The sequence below is a fragment of the Mesoplodon mirus genome (assembly GCF_964341445.2).
Source record: "Mesoplodon mirus genome assembly, chromosome: 4".
In the NCBI taxonomy this organism is placed as follows: Eukaryota; Metazoa; Chordata; class Mammalia; order Artiodactyla; family Ziphiidae; genus Mesoplodon; species Mesoplodon mirus.
In genome coordinates, this window is record NC_138979.1 from 177,432,519 (window position 1) to 177,456,239 (window position 23,721).

Genomic DNA, 23,721 nt, shown 5'->3' on the forward strand with positions numbered 1-23,721 from the left:
CTGGGTGGCAGCCCTGACAAGCCCCGGTTTAGTGCCTGTCACCAAGGCCACAGGCCCCAGCCAGCTTTGGACTTCCTGACCTGGGCCTCTGAGCTGCAGGCCCCCCTCGGCATAAATCTGTCATCCCCTCTGACCTGATACGTGCACAGGACTCTGGGGCGTCTGAAGTTGTTGAACTTAATGGTTCACTATAGCATGGCAGTCTTAGTCGGTTTTGAGAACGAGGAAACTGAGGCTCACAGGGTGAGATGACTCATCGAAGTCACAGGCAGGAGTGATGCCCCAAACAGTTAACCACGGGGGCTGCAGGATTATGCAACCAGAACAGACAGGCTGGTGTGCTGGACCGGTGTGGACCAGCTGAATATCAGGGCCGATCATTCAGTCATTCAACAAACACCCTTGAGCAGCTGCTATGGGCCCGGCAGGTCTGGGCACACAGAAATGGCCTGGACAAGCCCTGACTTCAAGAAACACACTGCCCAGAGAACGTGGGCCTGGACTCCCCAGCCTAGCTGTAGAGCTTGGACAGGCATTCCTGGTGCTCTTGGAGCCTCATCTATAAAATGGGGACAATACTTAGGACCTCCTCACCAGATCATGGTGAGGATTCGAGGGTCTAGACAGCCTGGGCCAGCAAACCATTACAGTGGCGACACAAGTCGCTTGAGGGGTCTTGGCAAGTCTGGGCCTCTCCTGAGTCTGGCGAGGGGGCCGCTGCTGCTGCTCATCCCCTGAAGCACAGAGGGACACCCTCCAAAAAGCTGGCGCCATAAGGTGTTCATTCACATGTTTCAAAGGGACAGGTTTACACCCCGTCCCCAGCAATTACCGAAATAACAAACACAGCACGGACTGTATCCCACTAGTCAGCTATCAGGACACCCACCACCAAGACCGCTTAGCAAATAAAGAGAACACGGGACACCTTGTCCCTGAGATACCCCATCGCAGAGACGGGCCACCTGTGTTGTCATAAACACACGGGGCAGAAGTGCTACCAAGTCAAAAGAGCCAGGGGTTCTTGGTTTTTACAGAAGCCGTGCTTTTACAGATAGTACATATAGATTCATATAAACATTATATACACGTATGCACACAAATTAAGTACAAGCCAGCTTGGGGTTCTGGCAAACGTGGCTCGTGAACAGGATTGAAACAAACATTTGTCACAAAGCACAGGTGTCAGCGCCGAAACTGGAACTGCCAACGTCTTGGTGGAATCACTGTGGGAGAAGCTTTTCGAAAGAGAAAGCAAGCTTCAAAGAAGTGGGATCCACACCCAGCCCTGGAAGCCGAGGTTGGTCTGGCTGTGGGAAAGGGACAGTCCCTCCAAGTCGCCAGGTCATGGGCAACTCTGGAAGTAGAGGGGAAATGCAACCATTTCTGGAAAAGGCCCCAGGTGGTCTGGGTGGGGCCTGGTGGTCGGAACCAGAAGGAAAAGGGCCCGGGTGCTTCCATGCCAGCAGTCGGCTCTCCAGTAAACAGCGTGTGGGTGGAGGGCCATTCCAAGATCACACTGGCGAGGCTGTGCAGAGAAGCAGAGGCACAGAGCCTTGCTCACGGAGGGTAGGACCGACAGGAGAACCGCCTGTCTGGAGGCCTCGGCCGCAGCACCTCACGCTCAGACTCTGGCACGGGCGGGGCGGTGTGTGCGGCATCAGGGCGTGGCCAGGCTCACCGAGGAGTCCAGAACCTTCGTCAAGGGTGGATGCACTCCTCTACCTTGTGGTAAGCCACGTGCAGGGGCCGTGCTCCTTCAGGACAGCCAGCATGCTGCTCAAGGTCTCTGGAGCTCAGGGGCCCTTGAGCCATGGCCCAGGAAGGGAGCCGAGCTGTCGGGGATCCCGCTGGGTGAAGGGTCAGTTTCTAGGGGGGAGAGGGGAGGGCAAATGCAAACCCCAGGGACACCAGTGAAGCCATTCAATGGTTCTGTGTGGCCAGCGGCCTGCGAGTCCCTGAGCTGAGGACCAGTCTTCCAGCAAGGACAGGGGGCCGCAGGGCAGACAACAGCTGCTCTTCCCAGTTGGCTTAAAGGACGGCTTCCCGCCAGGGTCCTTCAACCTTCCATACAGTGCCCTTGGCAGTCCTCTGGGTGAAGAGGAATCCTTTCTCAAGGCTGTTTTCTCCCTCACTGACGGTAGTAACTCAGACAATGCCCCATATAAACTCCCCGGGGACTCCAGCTACGTCCGTCTCCTGCAGGTGACGCTGCAGGATCTCTGGTCCAGCCCGACCCACCCCGCGCTGCAAACCCATGCTGCCAGGGACAACCCCCCCGCCCCCAGGCTCTCGTGGGGAGGAGACATCCAGCTCCTAGACTCAGCTGGGGCTGAGTGCTTGTGGAACCGCATCATGACGGAACCCGCAAGCAGAACCCGGCCCGCAGCCTCTGCTCCAGGCTGCCCAGGGCAGAGACCTTGCAAGTGACCCTCGGAACCTACTCAAGGCCTCAGGCAAAACGTGGCCCCGCCCCTTGCTCCTGGAGCCCTTCGGCAGCCCCAGCCGCTGACCACCACCCAGATGCCGCAGGGCACGGCCCCCAACAGGCCCACCAACCGGCAAAACAGCTTGGGGAGGAGAGTCCCAACTGCCCCCGGGATGCCAGCAGGGCCGGCTCCAGGCACCACACGTGTACACCACAGCAGGCCCTCCCCAAGGGCCCTCGAAGGTGCTGAGAGTGACCAGGGGCAGCAGCGCCAAGCCCTGGGGAAGGAGAGACCGCAAAGGCTGAGGGCCTTGAGGGGGTCTGTCTTCCCCTGATGTGGAAGCCCCAGGGCCAGGGACACGGAGACCTAAGAGGAGACCGACTCCATGGCCGGTGTCCTGGGACCCGGTCAGCGTGCACCAGGTGACACTGAGGGTGGGGGTCGCTCGGTGAGGCCTCATTGCTGCTCACAACCCCTTCCCCGTCTACGCTCCCCGACACGGCTCCCTCCGCCCCTGCAGAGACGGCCGCCGTCTGCTGGGCCCGGGGAGAGGCCCGCACATGCCGTCGCGTCCCTTCCCCACCACCACGTAGCTCCTGGGCCTTTATGAAGCCTAACCCCACCCCTCGGTTTCCCCACCCTGCTGGCCACCCGCATCGAGGCTGGTGGAAAGCGCCCCATCACTGCAAAACAGTTACTTGATATCTGGGCCCTGGGCGCTAACGTGCGAGACCCGGAGGGGAGGCATCGATTAAACAGGACACGACGTGGCCAGGGGCCCCGCCTGGCACCAGGTCACCCTGCACTCCCGACCTGTCCTGACTCGGATCAGGACTGGAATTTTACTCAAAAAGGTAAAGCTGTTTGATTAAAAGACTGGAGGAGGGCATAAGCTTTGAGCAACATTTTGTAAACACGTGTGAAATGCAGTTTGATTTCAGTAGTTTATTTTGGAGACAAAGCAGTGCAAGAGGCCGGCCACGCTTTCCTGCTCCCCCGGCGCTTGGGGTTAGGCTAGGAAAGGCGACGTACAGACATTATAATCAGGGTTCAACACTCAAGTCGTGTAAACACGGTGGTTGGAGGGCCCATGGTTTCCAGGACAGTTGGGCGGTTCTGACGGCAGCCGCCCCCCACCCCAGCCCTTCCTTTCCCAAAGTGGGCGAGCGCCACGTCCCTGCTGACCAGGCCTGAAGGTGTCTGAGCGCCCAGCTCAGCGGCCACACTCAGGCCATTCTCCCTGGACCATGCAGGACGGCCCAGAGGCCTGTTCCTCTTCCTCAAGAGGGACTGATAGCTGAAGACACGAGGCCATGCTCGGGGGGTCCTATGCATCCCGCCGGATGGTCACACGGCCCGAGGACTGACAAAGCCCCTCACTGACCCCTTCTCTGCAAAGGGGGCTGCCGGCCTGCCTGGACCTCGGGATTGGACTGGTCTGCTCCCACCAGGGGCTGGGGTGACTCTAATAGGAGAAGCGGGTAACGTGCTTTCTCACCTCTGGGGCCGCAAGCCCCCTCGCACCTGGCTGGCTTAGTGCTTGGGGCTGGCAGTGAGCACGAAAGGGGTGGATCAGGCCTTCTGGGCAGGTGTGGAGCAACGCGCAGCCTCCTCCTGCCTGGGGGGAGAGCCCCAAATCGCCTCGATGCCAAGGAGACGCTCATCTGGGTTGACGTCACGGAGACACAGGCTGCACTGTAGGGGCTAGGGCGTCAAGCCTGCCCTTGAGTTCCCTGGTCATGACTGCCCGGCGACTCTTGGAATGATTGGCCCAAAGTCACAGCACAAATCCTTGGCACGAGCAGGATCAGCCCAGAGGCTCCCAACCAGGCAGGCTCCTCCCGGGTCCAGGGAGCAGCGGCGCTCGGTCAGGGAAGGAGGCCCGGTTGCAGGGCTGCGTGGGACACGTGCTGACGGGCCTAGTGGACTCCAGGGAGCTGGACGTGGAGAGAGGCAGCCGACCCAGGGCTGTGGCCTTCCCAGGGAAGCCTCCTCCTCCTCCTCTGCTTTCGTGAGCGGGCAGCAGGTGGGCCACAGCCCAGACTCCCTGCGTGGAATCCCCGAGGAAATGGTAGCTGGGGCCTCCTGCTTCCCCTGGCTCCTGCTTTCGGGAGGGGGGCAGCTGCACACCGGATGGGGCTTTAAGCCAGCGGTAAGAGAAACGGGGCCGGGCCTGGCGTGGCGGCTTGGAGAGAAGAGAGACGGGCAACCGTTTGCTGGCTCTGCTCAGCCGCCGACAGCCTGACCAGGGATGGCCTGCTCCAGGGTCCCCGAGGCCTGGGCCACAGCAGCCATCGAGAAGAACAGACGTGGACATGCTCGGGCACTCACACACGCACGGCGACCATGCACACGCACGCACACCCACACACACGCACGCATGCACACCCCACCTCACATTCAGACCTAGTGTTGAAAACACAAGCGTGTGTAAACTCAGTGGAGAGATCTGCACAGCAGGAATCAGGCGGCATTGTCCCTCTTCCGCGAGGCTGGACCACTTGGGGTTCTCTTCCGTCCCCACCCCCACCCCTCATGTAGATCATGACTTCAGAGAATCAGGTTAAAAATTAAAAAAAAAAAAAAAGGAGAAGGAGAATCAGATCCTTGGGAATTCTTAGTAGTAGCGTCACCGCCGGGAGCTGCTCGCCCAGCGTGTGTTCTGCAGCCCGCGCCGCCCCTCAGGGTCCCGGGCCCCGTGGCTACTGGGAGGAGGCCTTGGTGGCCAGCGAGGCCACGCAGTGCTGCTGGAAGCTGGGCGACACGGCGGCGGTGCAGCCGAGTCTCTGGTGCGGCAGCTTGGAGGTGCTGCCCGCGCCCACGCCGCCCACGTCGGCCTCGGCCGTCCAGGGCGGCTCCTGGCCCATCATGCTGCTGCAGCAGCCGGGGCTGGCGCTGCACGTCCGCTCGGCCGCCAGGCCGCCCGCCTGCTCCGCCAGGAGCCTGCTGTGCCTCAGCGGGGCCACGTCCCCCGTGCCTGCCGCGGCTGCGCTCTGGCCCTGCAGCACGGTGGTGATGTGGTTCAGGAGGTCCGTGAAGAACTCGCTCACGCCCTCGTAGCCTGGGGGTGGGAGAGAGACGGCACGCTGAGCCAGGTGGGTGCGGGGGGCGCGAAAGGGCTCCCGGACCCACGAGGGCTGGTCGAGTGCACACAGCCTGGACTCCAAGACCGGTGCGTGCGGCCCCGAGGGGCCAGTCCTTGAATTCGGCTGCCCCCGGAGGGTGAGAAGCCGCTGAGAAAGCGCCCAGTCCCTGCTGAGCACAGCTTCGGCATCTCATCTAATCACCTCCCTCCCCACGTGGTCTGATGCCATCATGGGGGAGGTGGAGTGGCCAGAGGTGGCACGACAGAAGGCCCGCTCCTCCAGCTCTGAATCAGAAACACCCCTCCCCCCTCCACGTGGCCCAGCTCCAGCTGTGTGTAAACTGAGGACGGGGGAAGGGGGGCTCCTGCGGGAGGGCTGGAACGTAGGTGAGGCCTGATCAACAGCAGCTGCTCCTGGAACTGAGTCCATTTCCTCTCACCCCCAAAGTATCAATACCTGCAAGGAGGCCCGCCATGCTACGTCCTCCGCACAGCAAAGCCAAGGGATAAAGACTGCGCACCCCCCAACAAGGCCACCACGCTAACACCGCTTCCCTAACAAGCGGGCCCAGATCTCCTGAACAGAAACTGCCGGTACCCACCTGGGGCCTGCGTTTCCCATCACAGATGCAATTGAGAATGTCAGCAAACAGTCCTCGGAGCCACCCATCGAGCAAATTTCGGATCTAGCTCGAGGATTTTGCTGACTTCTGAAAGCTGCTTCGAAAGAAATTTGACACGGGGTGGGGGCCACCGCCCCCGCCTGCCTGAACCAATTTGCAGCGATGAGAACCGGGCACACAGCTGCAAGAACAGTGATCGGGACAGGAAGCAGGTCCCCCAAAAGGGACAGTGTGCCTGCATCGGGAGAGGGCCCAGGTACCACCCCCTGCCCCGGGATGTGACCTCATCGCTGACACCAGGCCTGGTGCTGAGAGGTACCGACCCCTTGCACGTCCTCTGGGATGGTCTTCACAGCCGTTGGCACGAGCTGCAGGAGAATGAAGGTTCGGACTTGGGCAGGTGCGTTAGCTCGTACAGAAAAGGCTGCCCAGGGGCCAGGCAGATGGGGCTGCCTCACTGTCCACGCTCTTATGTGTCCAGCAAACAGTGCTGTGGTTTTGAGGGAGCCCGAGGCTGAGAGGGGCAAGCAGAGGTGCCCAGGGTAAAAACAAAACTGGGTGTATACTGGCACGCGCAGCACTTGCCCTGCTCAACACTCCCTCACTTGATCATCACAACCCTCTGTCCCCATTTTCCAGATGAGGAAATGGAGGCAACAGAGTTAAGGAACCAGCCCCAAACACCAAAAGAGCCACGAGCAGGTGGACACGTGTTCACTGTGAGGGTGGGTATGGTGACAGTGTCCACGGCTAGCGTTCATCCAGGCTCACCAAGTGCTGGCCCCCGGCTACATGCTTCACATTCCTTGCTTGTGGCATCCTTATAGCCCCTGGGGAGTGGGACCTGAGGGTTATCTCCATTTTACAGATGAGGACACGAAGCTCCAAGCAGCAGCACTGGGATCTGAACCAGGCCCTTGGGTGCCACCCGTGCCTTGGATACATGTGGTGCTGGGTGCCCCGCTCTAGGACTGGGGGCTTCCTCGGCCCTGGGGCTGGGGGTGGAGGGCAGGGCAGTCACGGGCCATCGGCAGACGTGCTGCTGGGTTTCCAGGGCAGAGACGCAAGCAGGGGAGAAGAGCTGAGATCCGCTGACAGGCCACCAAGGAACATAAGCTAGCTGTTCCCTCAGCAACAGCTCTGCTGTCCCCAGACGAGGCCCGGCCCACGGCTCCACGCAGCCTGGGGAGGGTGGACTGAGGCGTGAAGGAGCACTGCAGGGCAGGCACTGTGCACACGCCATCTCTTCTGCTGGCGGGGGAGAAGTGCTCCCACTGTGCACGGGCGAACACTGAGGCTGCCCCATCAGGAGGTTCGCCTCAGCAGAGGGTGAGGGCAGCCAGAATCTGAACCCACGACTCAAGCTAAGAAGCAGGCAGCCTCAGGTCAGGGGCCCGGGGGCCCAGGCCCAGCCCCACTACCTGGTAGCCATGTGACCTTGGACGTGTCACCCAGCCCCCTGGCTCCACGTGCCCGGCAGTACATGGAGATCCTGATGGTCCCTTGCACGCTGTGTGGTTGTGAGGATGAAATTGAACCCTGGGGGTAAAGGTCCCCAGGCAGGCTGGGCACCACTGGCGGCCACTGCTGTCAGCACTGCCCAGAGCCCAGCACAAAGGCTGTCTGCCGGGGCTGCTACCGGACACCCACGACCCGAGGCACAGGGTGAGGGGGCCCAGAACCATGAGCACTCCAGATCCAGGCCCGTAAATCAAGCAGGGAGAGAGCGGGGCCCCAGGTGGTCTGTCTCCTGGACACCGCCTCCTCTGGGGCCCCAAGCCCCACGCGCTCCCGGGGCCTAACTCAGCACCGGGCTCCCTCACGGTCTCCTCGGGGCTCAGCTCCATCACTCAGGCTTGGCCCACTGGGGGCCTCCTCTTGGCTTCCCCCGTCCACGCCGGCTCACAGTGGCCGTCCCTTCTCTGAACACCCGGGACGCCCTCAGAATGTCCGGCCCGAGTCGCGCAGGTGCTGGCTGGGCGGGGCCAACTCAGGACCCAGCACAAATCCACAGCTCAGTTGCAGAGTTCCTCCCCCCCGCAATCCTTCTAGAACCTCCACCCCACCAGCCGGGCACTGCCCTGCCCGGTCCCCCCAACCCACTGACTCAGCCACCTTTTGGCTGTAGTTCCCTCCACGTCCTCCCTGATTTAGATCCTCTGATTTATTATAATTGTTCCCCTGATGCAGCCCCAGTCTCCCTGGGCTCTCTCATTCCGTCACCCTCGTTCATCAAAAACCCACCTCTCCGTGCAGGCCGCACCCACGGTGACTACAGAAAACTAGGCCATTGTCCCAAAGGGTCTCAATTTCTATTCACGAACACAGACCTCAGATGGCCGCGCCACCTTGCTCAGAGTGAACGGCCACACGGTGGGCTCCCCTCTGACCTCTGACTTCCCTGCTGCACGAGGCCTCGGGCCACAGGCCCCCCCTCCGCAGGCCCTGCCCGGGATCCATAGGGGTGGCTCCCTCCCTTCTTGCCAGGCCCTGCTCCCACTCGCGCTTCACAGCGGAGCCCCTGGCACCCTCGTCCCCCGAGGGCAGGGCCCCCGCCACCCCGCGCTGTCTGCAGCAGCTGGGGAATGCAGTGGGCCTTCGACAAACTGCATAACGGAGACAGGAGGGGCCTCCCTCGAAACCTGGGTTTCCTTGGCTGTGAACCGTGGTGCCGGCCGGGCCTGGCCTGCATGTTCTCAGTGCAGGGGACACGCGTCAAGCACCCAGCCTGGTGCCCCATGATGCTCCCCAAGCACGGGGGCTTCCTGCTCCCTGCGGACGCCCACTGCACGGTGCCCTCCTGCTAGCAGGGCTCTCACGTGAGATGCTAGCCTCCCCGAGGGTGGGAATCGCTTCCTCTCTTCATATCCACTGAGCACTGACGATGGCTCTACCTCTGGGACAGGTGCTTAATAAAGGCAAGAGCCACGGCCTTGAGAGAGAGACGCCCACCGAGAGGGTAAGCGCCCAGGCTGCTCTGGGCCAGAGGGAGCGAAGCAGCACTCTGTCCCTGACCTGCCGCAAGATGGGGAGTCGCTTGGCCTCAGCACGTGTCTCTGTGACGTAGCTCAGCCCAGGGCCACCACCACCATCACTGCTGAAGCTAACGGTCCCCTTGAGGGTTCTCGGGTGATAGCTCCTGCTGAGCCCCTCCCTGAGTTGGGATCTGAGGGGTGCAGGGCAGAGCCTGGCAGGGCAGCAGGCCCAGCAGTGCTTCCCGCCTCAGGGATGCTGCAGACAGCACGGAGCAGACGCCCCAGCCGCGGGCGCTGGCCGGATCCGAGAGTGTCCCCAGCATGGTGGCTCGGGGTAGGGGGAGGAGCACGGCCTGGCCACTACCCTGCAGTGTGACCTGGGACAACTTCTCCCTCCCTCCCTGCGTGTAAACTGGGCTTTATATGCCCTCCAGTGTCCTTTCAGCCCTTTAAACCTACAAGGGCCCAAGAGGTCAGCTGAGATTTGGCCCGGAAAGGCCACTGCTGGTGGCACCGGGCCAGGAGAGGCAGGTGAAAGAACACGCGTTTAGCTGCAGGCCCACTACGCTCCCTGTAAGCCCACTGGCAGGTGGGGCTGAGGCTGAGCGGGGGCTGCTCTGACCCTGGGCCCCAGACAGTGAGGGAGGGAGCTGGTCAGCCCGACTCTCCGGCCCCCGCCACCCGCCCAAGGCCGCCAGTGTACAGACCGGTGCAGGCGGCGCACGGCCCCACGGCTCACCTGGGAAGGCGTTGACATCGATGACGGCGTGCTGCCCCGTCTGGTTGTTGATGATGATGTCGATCCCGAAGAGCGACACGCCCAGCGCCTGCCGCAGGGCCCGGGACAGCTCCCGGATGACCTCGTCACTTGGTCGCTCGAAGACACCCTCGATCTTGTCCAGCTGCCAACACACACACACACACACGAGTCAGGCCTCGGGTGGGGAGGCTCCACGCCTCGCCACACAGAGAGACCCTCCAGGGAGGTGGCACAGGCCAGGCCTTACCCGCAGGCAAGAGGCAGGACAGACCCACCAGAGTTGGCACGAGGATGGCCATTTCCAAGTCCTGCCACGGGCTGGGCAGCTGCTAGGTATACAGCGTACGTGACCTCTAGTCCTCATAACCAGCAGGGAGAGCATTTTATACACAGGGGAGCTGAAGCTCAGAGAGGGTCAGGGGCCACTCCAGGGCCACACAGCTCAGGGCTGGATTTGAACCCAGGCATTTAAGCCTGTAGAACCCAAGTCTCTTAGCAAGGAGGAAGGGGATGGAGAGTCTGTTGTGAACCCAGGAAGACTGTGTGGTGCAGGGAGCCTGTGAGCTGGACCTTGAAGATGGGGAGGATTGAGGGGGGTGAGGCGAAGGGACCCAGGTGAGAGCACAGTGGAAGCAAAGGTGCAGGGGCGAGAACCCACAGGAGAGAGCTGGGGGCAGCTGGAACGGTTAGGGCAGAGGCGGGCAGCGGGGGGAATTTCTGTCAGCATCACCGCACTGGCCCACCATTGCCGGAGCCTCAAGGCTGTGAGGTGATAGGTTCCGTGGACCGGCCTTCATTTACTGGTCGGGGGTGGGCAGGGGCGGGTGGCGGTCACAGGGCTCCTGGGTGGGGCTTACATTCTCCCCTTCCAGATGAGTCGCTAACTCTGGTGTGGCCACACTGACTCGTGCTCAGCGGGCTTTTCCCCAAAGAGTCTACTCTGGTGCTGCCGCCCAACTCCTGGGTCCAAGTTCAGCTTTTAGCGAAGCTTCCACAGGGCTCATGGGGCCGTCCCCTGGACACCCGCTGACACCGCTCACTTTCTGCTCTAATCACAGCTGGCCTGGGACAGGCACACAGGTCCTCATGGGCTCAAGCGTGGCCCCTGGCCCGGGCCTCCAAGGAAGTAGAACACCGCCCTGGGAAGGACTGAAGTCCGACGGATCCGGATTTGAATCCTGACCGTGACTTCCTAGCTCTGCAGTCTTAGAGGAAAGTACTTGGCCTCTGTGTGCCTCAGCCTGCTCATCTGCAAAACAGGGCCAACGAGGCCTCCATCCCAGACCGCTGGGAGGAATCACAAGGTCACTGATGTGATGGGGACAGCACACGCCTGGCTGGAGGAGCCGCTCCACTTGCATTTCAGGGCATGGATGGCAGCGTGTCAGCCAGAATAGGGCTCACGTGTGGTGCTCAGGAGATACCAGAGTCCTATGGACTGTGGGCTCGGGGCCAAAGGGGAAGCACAGGAGCTCACCCATCAGAAATAAAAAAGAAGCTGGGTCCAAAAGCTAAATGGAGAACTACCATGTTGACCCAGCAATTCCACCCCAGGTGTGTAACTTGTATGCCACTGTTCATAGCTGCATTATTCACAATAGGCAAAAGGTAGAAACAACCCAAATGTCCATCAACAGATGACTGGATAAACAAAATGGGTTACCCACACAATGGAATATTGTTCTCACAATGCTACCACGTGGATGAACCTTGAAACTATCAGGCTATGTGAAAAAAGCCAGACACAATAGGTCACATGCTGTATGGTTCCATTAATATGAAAGGTCCAGAATAGGTAAATCCATAGAGACGAAAAAGCAGATTAGTGGTTGCCAGGGGCTGGAAGGAGGGGGAATGAGTGACACTTCATGGGTACAGGCTTCTCTTTTGGGTGATGCAAACGCTCTGGAACTAGACAGAGGTGGCAGCTGCATGGCACTGTGAAGGTACTTAACGCCACCGAACGGTTCACGTTAAAACGACTCATGTTAACAAGAAGTGAGGCTGGGTCAGGTGGGCTGGGGACAGGGCCCTGGGTGCCCAGGACACATGGTGCTCACCCCCAGCTCAGGAAGCCGCATGGCTGATGGGGAACTCCCAGACACATGCAGGGCAGGGACCCCACAACTGGGCACCGTCGTGCGCTACTGTGAAAGCCACATCCATGGCTCTGCATAGCAGGTGGCGACCCCCAACAGCACCCTCGGCGTCTCGTCCAGGGGAGACGCTTTCTAAGCGTCTGCGTTAGCTTCGCCGTGACAGGCACCTGCCTGAGTGAGCCCAGGTCAGCAGCCTGGCCACTGGTCCTGCGGCCCGGGTCCCTCACCGAGTCAGAGCCCTGGGAGGACGCCTAGCATTGCCCAGTCCCCGCTGTGTGCCCTGAGCCATAACGGGCCCTGCCGCGTCTTGTTTTCTCGTCCCAGGAAACGGGGTAATAAAAACACCCCCGCCGCCATGGGACTGTGGTGAGGATCCATGAAGCTCACCCGTAAGGCCTGTGGCTCAGGCCTGGCAGCAAGGGGACCAGTGGCTGCTGCTTTGTTACAAAGCCTCGTGACCCCGCTGTTTATAAAAGCACCGTCTCAGCTCAGCTAAGGAATCTCAGAAGTCCTTCTGGAGCCCTCTGATTGTCTGAAACAAGGAGGCGATGGAGGTGGTAACAGGTGCTCAGGTGGACCCCCGGGTCCCCCATCATCAGTCACAGCTGACACTGACTGAGCACCTACCGCACACCCAGACCGCCATGGTGCTTTTCATCTAGGGACTCCCTGAACACCACCATCACCCTACAGGGTGGGACGGGGAACCCGAGGCTCAGAGAGGCAATGGACTTGCCCGAGGCCACACAGCTGGAAGGTTGTGGAGCTTCGGTCTGACCCCAGGCAGTCTTGTCAGTGCCACACTCTTAACCAATACCCTGTACCCGTGTCTGGGGGGGCTGCTAGTTGGGTGTGGGAGCTGCGTCCACCCTTGGGAGCATCCGGCCAGGGAGGGAGGAGGGGCTTCAAGGCCAGGGCAGGGCTCCCGGCACCTGCACGAGGCCGAGATGGGGACTGGAGGGACCCCAGCGAGCAGGAGGATGCTAAGGGGCTTGTTTGGACACCCAGGTCTGGGAATGAACTCGTCTGTGCACGTGGGCCGGACATCCCGAGTGGAAAAGGGACGGCTGACTGCATTTCCCTTTTCTCTTTTCCACGTTGCCAGCCCTGGGGGAATCCCCACACAGCAGTCGTGAGCTGAGGGGAAGGGGGAGTTGGCAGCGGGGCCTAAAGGTGGAGAGATGGCCCCGCAGTGTCTGCAGGCCGACCTTTCCCACGTGGCAGATGGAGACGCAGGCTGAATGGTAGGTGGGTGATTAGCCAGGAAGGTGACTTTGCTTCTGGCCCTCACAGTGACCCTCTGGCATCAGTTAACAGCCCAGTGGTGACTAGAGCTCCTCTGTGCCAGGGGAGTGGCAGGGACAGCCTCTTGGCAAGTCCGCGGAATGCCAACCCCCTCCAAGAGTCACAGGCCGAATAAGGTCTGAGAGCCTCGCAGGGAAGAGGCCCTGCGGAGCTGGGCCAGCCTGAAGTTTCTGCAGCTTTTATGAGACCAGACCGTTTTCTTGCACAGAACACCTATTTATGTCTTATAGTGTGCACAGCCAGGCGCTGAGGGGTTCTGTTTAAAATCTGGTTGTTCTCCAAGCATCCTTGACCACAAAACTTGTTCCCGGGGAACGTCTATTAGCATCTTGAGGGACGCTGGTGTTCCTTCCAGGTCCCTTCCACGCCTGTGCTCTGTCGAACCCTCAGCACACAGCTGGCTCCTCAAAGGAACCAGAAACAAACAAGAAAAGCACAGGCGGCCTCGGTCGGGGGACCGGAGGCCCTAACCTGGGATGAGGGGGCGTGAGGCCTAGAGGTGGGGGTCTGCGGTGGAGGGGACACTGGCAAACCCTCCGAGCATGGCCAGGAGGAGAGCGGGGAGCCGGCAGAGGGCTCATTCCAGCGGCAGTGGCGGCAGAGACCCCTGGCTCTCAGGACGCACGGAGGAACAGCAGACGGCGGCCCAGCGCTGACTTCTAACTGCTCAGCAATTGCCAGGGAGATAAGAAACCCTAAATTCCCAGCTTTGGCATCAGACTAATCTGGGGTCAAATCTCATCTCTGTCCCTGAGTGAGGAGCCCTGTGAATCTGGCTGAGCACAGCCCTCCCGCCTCAGGAAAGGGGGGATGTCTGTCCACCCCTGCAAGGCTGTTTTGGGCCGCAGGGCATCGGGGGTGGAGCCTGACACGCAGCGACGTTCGCTGAACAGCAACCCCGGGCCCATTACCCACCGTGACCTACCCCAGCGGCCCCAGGTGTACACGGCAGGCTCTTAACAAACGCTCACTGGACTCACGTGGGCAAGGAAAGCAAGAGGAAAACTGAGGTGGCGTTCCGCTCCCGTTTCTTAAATCAGGCAAAAGGCAGATTAGAAAGCAGGACTTCAAAGTCCTCACGGTGGGGGGATTTCCTCATGTAGGAGGAGAGTTAGAAAGTCACCCACTTGGAGTAGCCTAGCGACGAGCGGGCGTGGCTGCCATGACCACTGTCACGAAGGCCCGAAGCAAGCAAGGAAGAGGGTCTCTGGAACTTCCCTGGGTCCCTGGCCTGGGGGGGATGGTCCTGCCACCCTGCCCCGCTGGAGAGCCCAAAGCACCCCACACCCAGGGCCCGGCGGGAGGGACATACCGCGGTCAGGACCGATGACGATTCTGGCTTGGACACGTTGTGGCTGTTGAAGAAGATGGACTCACGGTCTGAAAGAAGCAAAGACAGGAAGAAGCCGGAGTTAGAAGCTCGAGGCAGGGACGGTGATTCCAGCACCCGACACCAGGGGACAGCACCACCCCAGCCATAGGCCACAGTGGCCTTCAGGCTCAGCGACCAGCGGCAGCCACCTGGGCCTCTCTACCCACTCCAAGAAGACATGATGCCAGGGAGGGACGCACGCCCAGGCAGGGCTCCTGTTTCCATTTTTCTTCCCGTATAAAAATGAACGGCTTGATGAGCGCACCTCTGCCTCTGCTAGCGGCTTACAGAACCGTACCTGATTTTCCCCAATACCCGAGGCGCCCCCCTCCCCAAAGTGTGTCTAGAGTGTCTTACGGACATGGCACCAGAAAGGGGGCTAAGTGAGTGGGAAATGCTGCATATGTGAACAGCAAAGGCCCAGAGTAAAGAGGTCAACTGATGCCATTTAATCCAGCATTCCCCTCCCGGTTCTGCCCACGGAATGCCTTTGCAGGGTAGCAGCTGAGAAATGGCTAGGCTGCCACTTGGCACGTGAGTGTTTCAAATACAAAGGGTTTTGCTGTTTCCCCACTATTTAAGGAAAAAATAGGAAATCAGAGCAGGGGCTTCTGTAGGACCCATCCAAGAAAGCATACAGAATAATGTCTGTTTGGCTTTGGAAGTTAGCACAGCCCCATGAAATACCCTCCACACATCCCACCCCCTCCCTCCCTGGTCCCATGGGGGCGCCCGAGAGGTAGATCAATCCCAAGGTTACTGAGAGTGATAAGCAGTTGGTTTGTTCATTCACCCCCTGGAGAGTAAAGGCAGGTCAGTCGGTCAGAAACATGTTCTCCAGAAGCTGGAAGTGTGGCACACAAATGCACGAATCACAAAACCATGAGCCTCAGGGTTGAGATCTGGTAAAGGCCATCATCCCACTATGATCCCCCCCACCCCAAGAATGGCACGGACCACGAGCCCCGACGTGGCCCCAGCAGCCTCTGCTTTAGTCTTTCCTGGTAGGGGGTTATGGCTCCCGTCCCCCAGGACACATTGCTCATCCCTGGGACCCAGGCCCCTAAGCGCAGGCCAGGAAAGGCCCTGGCTGAGCACTGCTGTGTGCCAGGGGCCAGACCGAGGAGGCACCTGCTCTGGCTGCCAAGGCCTGCCCCCCGCCACCTCCAGGGTTACAGCGCCGCAACAATCATGCATGAGGAAGTGATTTGGGCGGAGGCTGAGCAGGCAGGCGCTGAGATGTACCTGGCATCTTTCCCGCTAGCGGGTCATGCAGGCCCCTTGCCGCCCTGGTGTGCCCGACAGTCCTCCTACCGCTCCGACCAGAGCCAGTCCAGACGGGGGGCATGAGAGACGGTCCTGGGGAGGAGCCTGGGGAAAATAAACACCCTGCAGGACTGGTGCCAAGCAGCCCCACCGACCTCGACTCCTGGGCGCCGACAGCCAAGAAGAGTGAGCCTTCGGAGGGTGGCAAGCCCCACGGGCCAGAGCCCGGAGCAGGGCTCAAGCAGCTGGGATGGGTGTTCTGGCCTTCTGTAGGCACTGCCCACCTTCTCAGCCTGTAGCCCAGCCTGGCCCTGTCCTACTGAGCTCAGGGCGCCTCCCACCCACCCTGTGGGACCCAAGGGCAATCGCCAGGATGGCAGAGCAGGCCTGGGGAGAGAAAGACCACCCAGAGCAGGTGGACACAGCCAAGTTCAGGGAGGCTGGGAAGCCTGCAAGAGCCACAGGGAACACCATGGGTGCTGAGCTATGCCAGGAAGGGAAGGAAGTGGGTGCTCGGAGGGGTGTACCCAGCGTCCATTGAACAGGACAGACCATGTCACCCAACAGCTTCTCGTGGCAAGATCAAAAGTGTGGACCATTTCAAAGGAGACTCGTTTCTCCTCCTGGCTAACGCCGACCTGGGAGCCCTGGCCAGAGGACTGTTTAACAGGGAGGGGAGAGCTGCCCTTTACTCAGATCCTCCCCATGTGCGGCCTGAGCAGGGGCTAGACACAGTGGGAGCGGCTTCTGGCCATCTGATGAACCAGGAGACTGTGGAAGCCGAGACGGGTCAGAAAGGGTCAGAGCATCCCTTGGTGCCAGTTTCCTTGGGCAGCTTCAGGATACCGAGTTCCCTAAAGATAAGCCTGGCTGGGCCCTTGCACCTTGATCACGGGTGCACCCTGGATTGGGGGGGACCATCCCCTCTCTGCTCCTGGACTAGTCCCGAGTCACACGGAGCCCCGTGAAGAACCACCAAGAACGCCCACAGGAGAGGGGAGGCAATAAGAGTTATATGGGTATTTTTGTCCCCAATTTACAGACAAGAAAAAGAGGTTCAAGAGAAGCAGAGTCAGTGACAAGTTTAGCACCCAAATGTCCCAGAGGGTCTGAGGTGCAGCTGTGAGCTGTGGCCACACCTTCTTCAGCTTCATTTGCTTAATCTTCACATCTCTGGCGGGGGAAGCATGTCATGGCGCTGCAGACGGTGGCCCAGGCCTCCTCCCAGATCCCATGCAAGCATCAGTTCCGCAGAGGGGCCGGCCCCGGCTGCCCTGCCCGAGTGGCTCCCCTCACCCAGCAGTGTCCCTGGACCCACTGTTTCCTCTGGGGTCCCTCATCTGTGCTGCCACAATTCGTCCTTTCATTACTTCTTCCCTGGTGTGTAGTTTCTCCCGCTAGAAGATGAGCACACGAGGGCAGGACACTTGGATGATTATCTAGTTCCCTGCTGGATCCCAGGGCTGAGCTCCTGGCAGGTTCAAGGAAACAGGGCATTTGTTACACCTGAGGGCCTCTCGATGCAAGATCACCAAATCTGGCCCGCCGCCTGTGTTTGTAAATAAAGTTTTATTGGAACGCAGCCACGCCCATTCGCTTACATGTTGTCTACAGCGGCTCTAAGGCAACAACAGCAGAATTAAATAATTATGACAGAGCTGGAAACACTTACTCTGGACTTTTGCAGAAAAAGCCCGCTGACCCTTGCTCTATGTGGCAATCGGTGTCGTTCCTTTATATACATACCCCTAAGGGAAAAAAGGCCCACGTGCAGAGTATAACAAAGGCGTTGTGCCCGCAGAGGAAAAGAAACAGAAATAAACCCACTGCACAGAAAGGGGAGCAGAGAAACATGCCCACTGCGACTCTGGAACTAGTGGAGAGAGGGGAGCAGTCTCCCCAAGACCGTGGACCAAGGGCAGAGAACGTGTTCCTGGGGCTGGCGCAGGCCAACCTCAACCCTCTCTGTAAAAACGTGTCTTCAGTTCCAGCAGAGGCAACTGCCAAGAGGCCTGTGGCCGTAAGACACACCTGACTTCAGAGATGCTAACAGGTGAAAACCAAAAGTACATCTGAGAATCAAAAGAACACAGTAGTCGTGGAGGGAAAGCCGGTGTCCTCACCGCCACTGCAGGTCAAAAGAATCCCACTCAAGGAGCCTCCATCTCCCTGCATGGACAGGGGAGGCCGGGGAGCCCGCCACGCAGGGCCATGGGAACCAGAAAGCTGGGAGGGGGCTGGAAAGAAGCCAGAGCCCTAAAGCCCCCTGCTCAACTGGTCCAGCTTAAAGAGCCGCTGTCACAGTGCGCTTCTCATCCAGAAAGAGAACACACGTGTGAAAAGAACAACGAGCTGGTGTGATGCCCTGAAGACAGTGGACATAGCATCAGTTTGGGGGATGGAGGGATGGACACAGTGAAAATCACTCAGCTCGCCTGGGCATAATGAACACTTCTCCGCTAGCTCTGTGTTTCTCCACTGATTTACTCGGCCCCAGCCTGCATATTATAGTAAACGGGCAACCTGGAATGGCCATGAGAAGACACAGATGCGGAGCCCTTGTCCTCAGACACAGGACACAGAGCTGACGCCCAGCCACTAGTGGTTCCCAGATGGAAACTGGCCCAGGCCTTTGCAACCAGGAGAAAAAGGGAAGGAAAAGAGGGACACTTTTCATGTGGAAAGGGAGGAAACCAGGTGGTGTATTTCTTTTAGAGATGGAGTGATTTTGGGTAAAATAAATAAAAAGGTATACCTACTCTTCCCTTAATACATTTTGCGTAGACTTAAAGAACATATTTTTAAAAATCAGGAAACAATATAAACAGGTTTAAAAAAATATCAGCCTCATCCTGCCCACAATCGGTAAGAACGCCTCTTGCCAGTACACAGTCACATACAAAAAGACCCCTCCTGACATCGGTCCCCCACCCCCAGATCATTCCATCAGCCCAGTAGGTAGAGGGAAGGACAAGTGTGAGGACCAGGATGCCCTGAAAGCCCTGCCAGCACTCAGATGGGCAGTGGAAAGAGACACACATTTCCAAAGTGTCTGCTCTCTGGGTTGTGTTAATGGGAAGAACGGCTGAGAGAGGACGCGAACAGCTGGACTTCATTCAAGAGGCGTGGCCTGAGGCTTCCCTGGTGGCGCAGTGGTTAAGAATCCGCCTGCCAATGGAGGGGACACGGGTTCCAGCCCTGGTCCAGGAAGATCCCACATGCCGCGGAACAACTAAGCCCGTGTGCCACAACTAGTGAGCCTGCGCTCTAGAGCCCACGAGCCACAACTACTGAGCCCGCGTGCCACAGCTACTGAAGCCCGTGCTCCACTACAAGAGGAGCCCGCGCACCGCAACAAAGAGTAGCCCCCGCTCGCCGCAACTAGAGAAAGCCCGCGCACAGCAACGAAGACCCAATACAGCCATAAATAAATAAATAAACTTATTAAAAAAAAAAAGCGGAGTGGCTTGAAGCCATGAGGAGCGGATGGTGACAGGCAGTCCCAGCAGAGGGATATTAGGAAGACACATCTGTTTGCTCAGAGGGAAATAACGCAGCCTGGGCATTTCATCTGGTGATGGCGGGTTTCCCATTCAGAGAGAAACACACAGTGAGTGAGAGCAAAGCACACCAGGGCAACCAGACACCCTCCGAGGGGTCCTCTTGGAAAACCATGCTGATTCCAGAGATACTACCACTGTTCCAAAGGTTTCCGGAACTTGCCTTAGAGATGCCTCCAGAACCACTAGAACAGTCCTTTAAGCAGCCCCAATACCAGCAAATCCTTATCTTAGGGTCAGTTTTTGAAACGGCCAAGGGTCACCTGGAGCTGGTGAGCAGCTGAAGAAAAGCTGAGCACGTGGAGCCCCTCAGCCTCCCTAGAGGACCCCCTCAGATGCCCCAATGCTGGCAGAACCCTGCAAATGCCACCACTGTGTGACATCTGAGGGACACGGAGGACCATCATCCACTGATCCAAAACACGCTCACCGATGCATTCCTCAGCCCTGTGGGGGACCTGGCAGGCTGACTGTGCCCACTCCTGACCTGCCCGGGGTCCCACAGCTGGGAAGTCCTGTGCCCTATGTGCTAACTCCGAAGAGAGCATGCGTCCACCTCAGCAGCTGCAGAAGCAACAGGTAACTCAGTGTTTCCCAGCTGGAAAAAGGAGATGTGATAAAGCAGCCAGCGCTCTGGTCCTCAAAATATGAGGGGCCCCTCCCTCCCTCTCCCTCCCTGGCTTCGCTGAAGGGACCATCATCCATTCCAGCGTGTTCCCTGTGGGCCTCATCATCGCATGCGGCCCTGGGAGGCGGCCTGGGTGCAGAAAGCTTTCAGGTTCTTCCTGGAATTTATGGTAGTTGAGACAGACGGAGCCCCTACAATGACCTGGCGTGCCCCAAGACCTCTTTACCTACTGGACACAACTCTTCCAACCTTCAGATCACCTCTCCCCACTCCAGAAACTGGCAGCTGGTGCTGTGCTCCAGCCATGCCCCTAAGCTCAGGGCATCCAGAGATGGCACGAGGCTCAGTTACCTGATGTGCCCGCGGAGAAGTTCTTCAGTGAGGGCCTCTGGACCACGGTATAGGACTCGCCGACCACAAACACCTTGTACAGGACGGCGTTGTGGTTGATGAAATTCTGGACCACACAGGGCGGCTGGATGGCGCTCAGACCCTCCTGGTTGAACACGATGGCCATCTGGGGAGACAGGGGGCCAAGGGCTTGGTCAGAGTCCACTACCTCCTCAGCCTCAGGCATGGGGTGTGTCACCTGCCCAGAGCACTGCCACCAAGGCCCACCCCTGGTCCTGTAGCACAAGGGCTCCCCAAGAAGAGTCTCAAGCCAGGGTGAGTGGAGTGGGACTTGAGAAGAACACCTGGGGATCAATCCACTCCTGCTATGGGGGTTTGGAAATCCTGTACCATCAGGCCCACCATGTAAGGCTGAGCTGGCTGTGCACTGCGCAATTCCACTACTCACACTGCACCCAGGGGATGGGACCCCTGGGTTGTGTACTACTTAACCCTTATGACCTCCTAGAGGTTCCTCCACAAAGTCTTTGGTCGGGTGGGGGGGGCGGGGGGGCAGGTGGCACAGCCAGGAAGCGGAAGACAATGGATCAGTGTTAAGGAGGCCTTGGGTCCAAGCCTGCATAATGACAAGCGCTGCCTTTTGAGCACTCATGACACACCTGGCCCTGTCCTAACCACTGCGTGAATCACCTGGTGTTTCCCTCACAATGTACCTCCGAGGTGGGCACTGACACCACGCCCCTTGTACAGATGAGGAAACTGAGGCCCTGAGGCACTTAGTGGCTGCTGGAAAGTGACAGAGCCCAGAATGGGCTGGGGTCCAACAGCCCCCAGCCTTGCCGTCTTACACACTGAGTGAGCCACACGAGCACCTGAGGAATGGGAACATGCTGCTCCCCGTCCCTGAATCCCCTGGGGACAAAGGCCTCTAACAGGAGGGTCTGGCAGGGGACTGAGGTCGAGATGGGAAGAGGGGCGGCTGGAGAAAGCCTGCCCGCCTTGGCTGAGGCAGGGCCCCCTGCAGCCAGCTGCCAGCGCCGGGGCCACGGCTAGTGCTTCGTTCAAGTCCACGGGGCCCCAGGAAGGAGCCACCAGATGCCCAGAGCTGCTGGGAGGGGTAATGGGGCTGCACAGCTGGCCAGCACACTGGCTGTTGCCTGTCACATCAACTGTCACAGAGCACCACCACGATGTGCCTGGTGCTCAGCTGGGTGGGGCAGGAGTAGAGATCCAGGCCACACGGGGAAACGAAAAGTGTGTGTGTGTGTGTGTGTGTGTGTGTGCACGTGCGCCGCAGTGAATTATCTCCTTAGTCATCTGATGAAAGTAAGAGAGCCGTACACGGGTTCAAGACCCAGCCCCGGCACTTGCTGCATAAGCCCTGTTTAAGCTCCATTTTCCTCACCTGTAAAATAGCATCAGTAACCACCATGGTGGGGCTTCCCTGGCGGTCCAGTGGTTAAGACTCCGCGCTTCCACTGCAGGGGGCACGGGTTCGATCCCTGGTCAGGGAACTAAGATCCCGCGTGTTGCGCAGTGTGGCCAAAAAAATTAAAAATAAATAAATAAATAAAATAACCACCATGGGGTCGCTTTGGGGTCCTCCGAGCTTTTGGCTCAGTGGGGTTTTGTTTTGTTTTTTTTAAGGAGGGGACGTGGCATTCCACTGTAGAGCAAACTTGTGTGCTTACACCAGCTTAAAGCCAAGACAAGAGCCCAAACCATCGTGTGAACATAAGATGAAAACAAACTAGTCCCGATTTCAGTTGAGCGAGGGACCAGAGAATCAGAGGTAGGGCTTGGGTGGACGGGGGTACAGGTGGGGACCCCGGTCAGAAGGCCCCCTTTCCTGTGTGAAGCTCATCACGTGCACAGAGGTGTCCTCCATCCTTGCTGCGCTCAGCATCCCCGGGCACCCCTGAGGTGGGTGACGAGCCTCGGCGTCCCACCCCCAGGCTCACGCCACAGAGGGCGCCCCACCAGAGGGGGCGTCCCTCTGATGCTAACAGCCTCCCAGGAGGCAGACGGCCCGCGGCACACAAGCCCCCTGGGAATCTGCAACATCCCAGATCCCAATCTCAGGGCTCTGTCCCAGACCCCCACCCAGCAGAGGAGCCCCTCCTGGAAACAGCGCACGGCGGGCTGGGGGAGGCCCAGGGGTGGTGCAGTGCGGGGGGGACGTGGCACACACCTTGGAGCCAGACTTGGATAACTGGACTGAGGGGTGAAATAGCCTCCCCTGAAGGCGCCTGAGCCCATGGAGTCAAGACTCCCCTGGAGGAGGGCGGCCACCTCGATCCGGAACCCCCGCCCCATCAGCAATGACCCAGCGGGCTCCAGGGCAACTGGCTTCACGACAGCGTATCAAACACACCCTGGGCCAGGCCCCATGGCAGCACACGCAGCAACTCCCTTATCCTTCACAACAGCCACCATAGCCCCAGTTACAAGTGAGGGACGGAAACTCAGAGAGGCTGGGTAATCCGCCCGAAGTCACACAGCCGGTGGTGCTCAGAACCAGACCTGGTCCCAGGTTGGTGTGATTCCGAAGTTCTTACGTCAACAGCAGAAGTGGTTCCTTCCTGGCAGGCTGACCTATTCTGCATTAGGCTGGTCTAATCACACTAATGACTGCAGTCGCCTTTCTGTCCTGAAAACCCCGAGGCACTGACCAACAGAGGAACCGTTTGGTGGTGAAAGGGGCCAGGTGGAAGGTTGGGGAGCCGGTGCTGGTGCCCGCGAGGGGAGTGTGGGCTCCAGGGATACGATTCTGGCTGCTCTGAAGCCTTCCTGCTCCCTCCCGGGGCCCGGCCCAGGCGCACACCCCTGGCCCGGAGCCCAGGCAGGCCTGGAGAGGGAAGGCTCCACGAGGGCTCCTGACCTTAGGAGACAGCTGACCTTTGCTACAGGCCAGGATTTCCTGCCCTCACGTTCCCCCCCACAAGCAAAGGGACCCCTCGGCCTTGCAGCCCCATCACGGCATGTACCACACCATAGGGACACATCTGTTTACAGACATTTCCCCAAAAATACATGCCAGGGATAAAGACACTACATACATACATCTTCTCCAGGGCGCACTGCCGGGGCTGTCCACGTTTAGTCACAGGTCTTGGGGGAGCGTTTCTGACGGCGGGGCTGCCCGGGACAGACTCTCCTACAGGGCCTTCTGGGTGGGTGAAATGTCTACAGCCCAGGGTGTCCTCCCATGCACCTAATGAGGGGGCCCCCAGGCTGGGCTGTGCCCCTGAAGACAGTGGCCCAGGCA

At 59.3% G+C, this 23,721-nt stretch overlaps 1 protein-coding gene across 1 annotated transcript in view; it reads right to left on the bottom strand.

Annotated features, from left to right (window-relative positions):
- Positions 1-3,240: 3,240 nt before the first annotated feature.
- ITPK1 (inositol-tetrakisphosphate 1-kinase) overlaps positions 3,241-23,721 on the bottom strand; it is a 165,913-nt gene continuing 145,432 nt past the window's right edge. Inside the window, exons 8-11 of the mRNA XM_082619531.1 lie at positions 20,454-20,619; positions 14,589-14,656; positions 9,852-10,014; positions 3,241-5,490 (exon numbers count right to left, since the gene is read on the bottom strand). Of these exons, the coding sequence (XP_082475657.1) occupies positions 5,132-5,490; positions 9,852-10,014; positions 14,589-14,656; positions 20,454-20,619 (756 nt within the window). The 3' untranslated portion in view covers positions 3,241-5,131. The remainder of the gene's footprint in view (positions 5,491-9,851; positions 10,015-14,588; positions 14,657-20,453; positions 20,620-23,721) is intronic.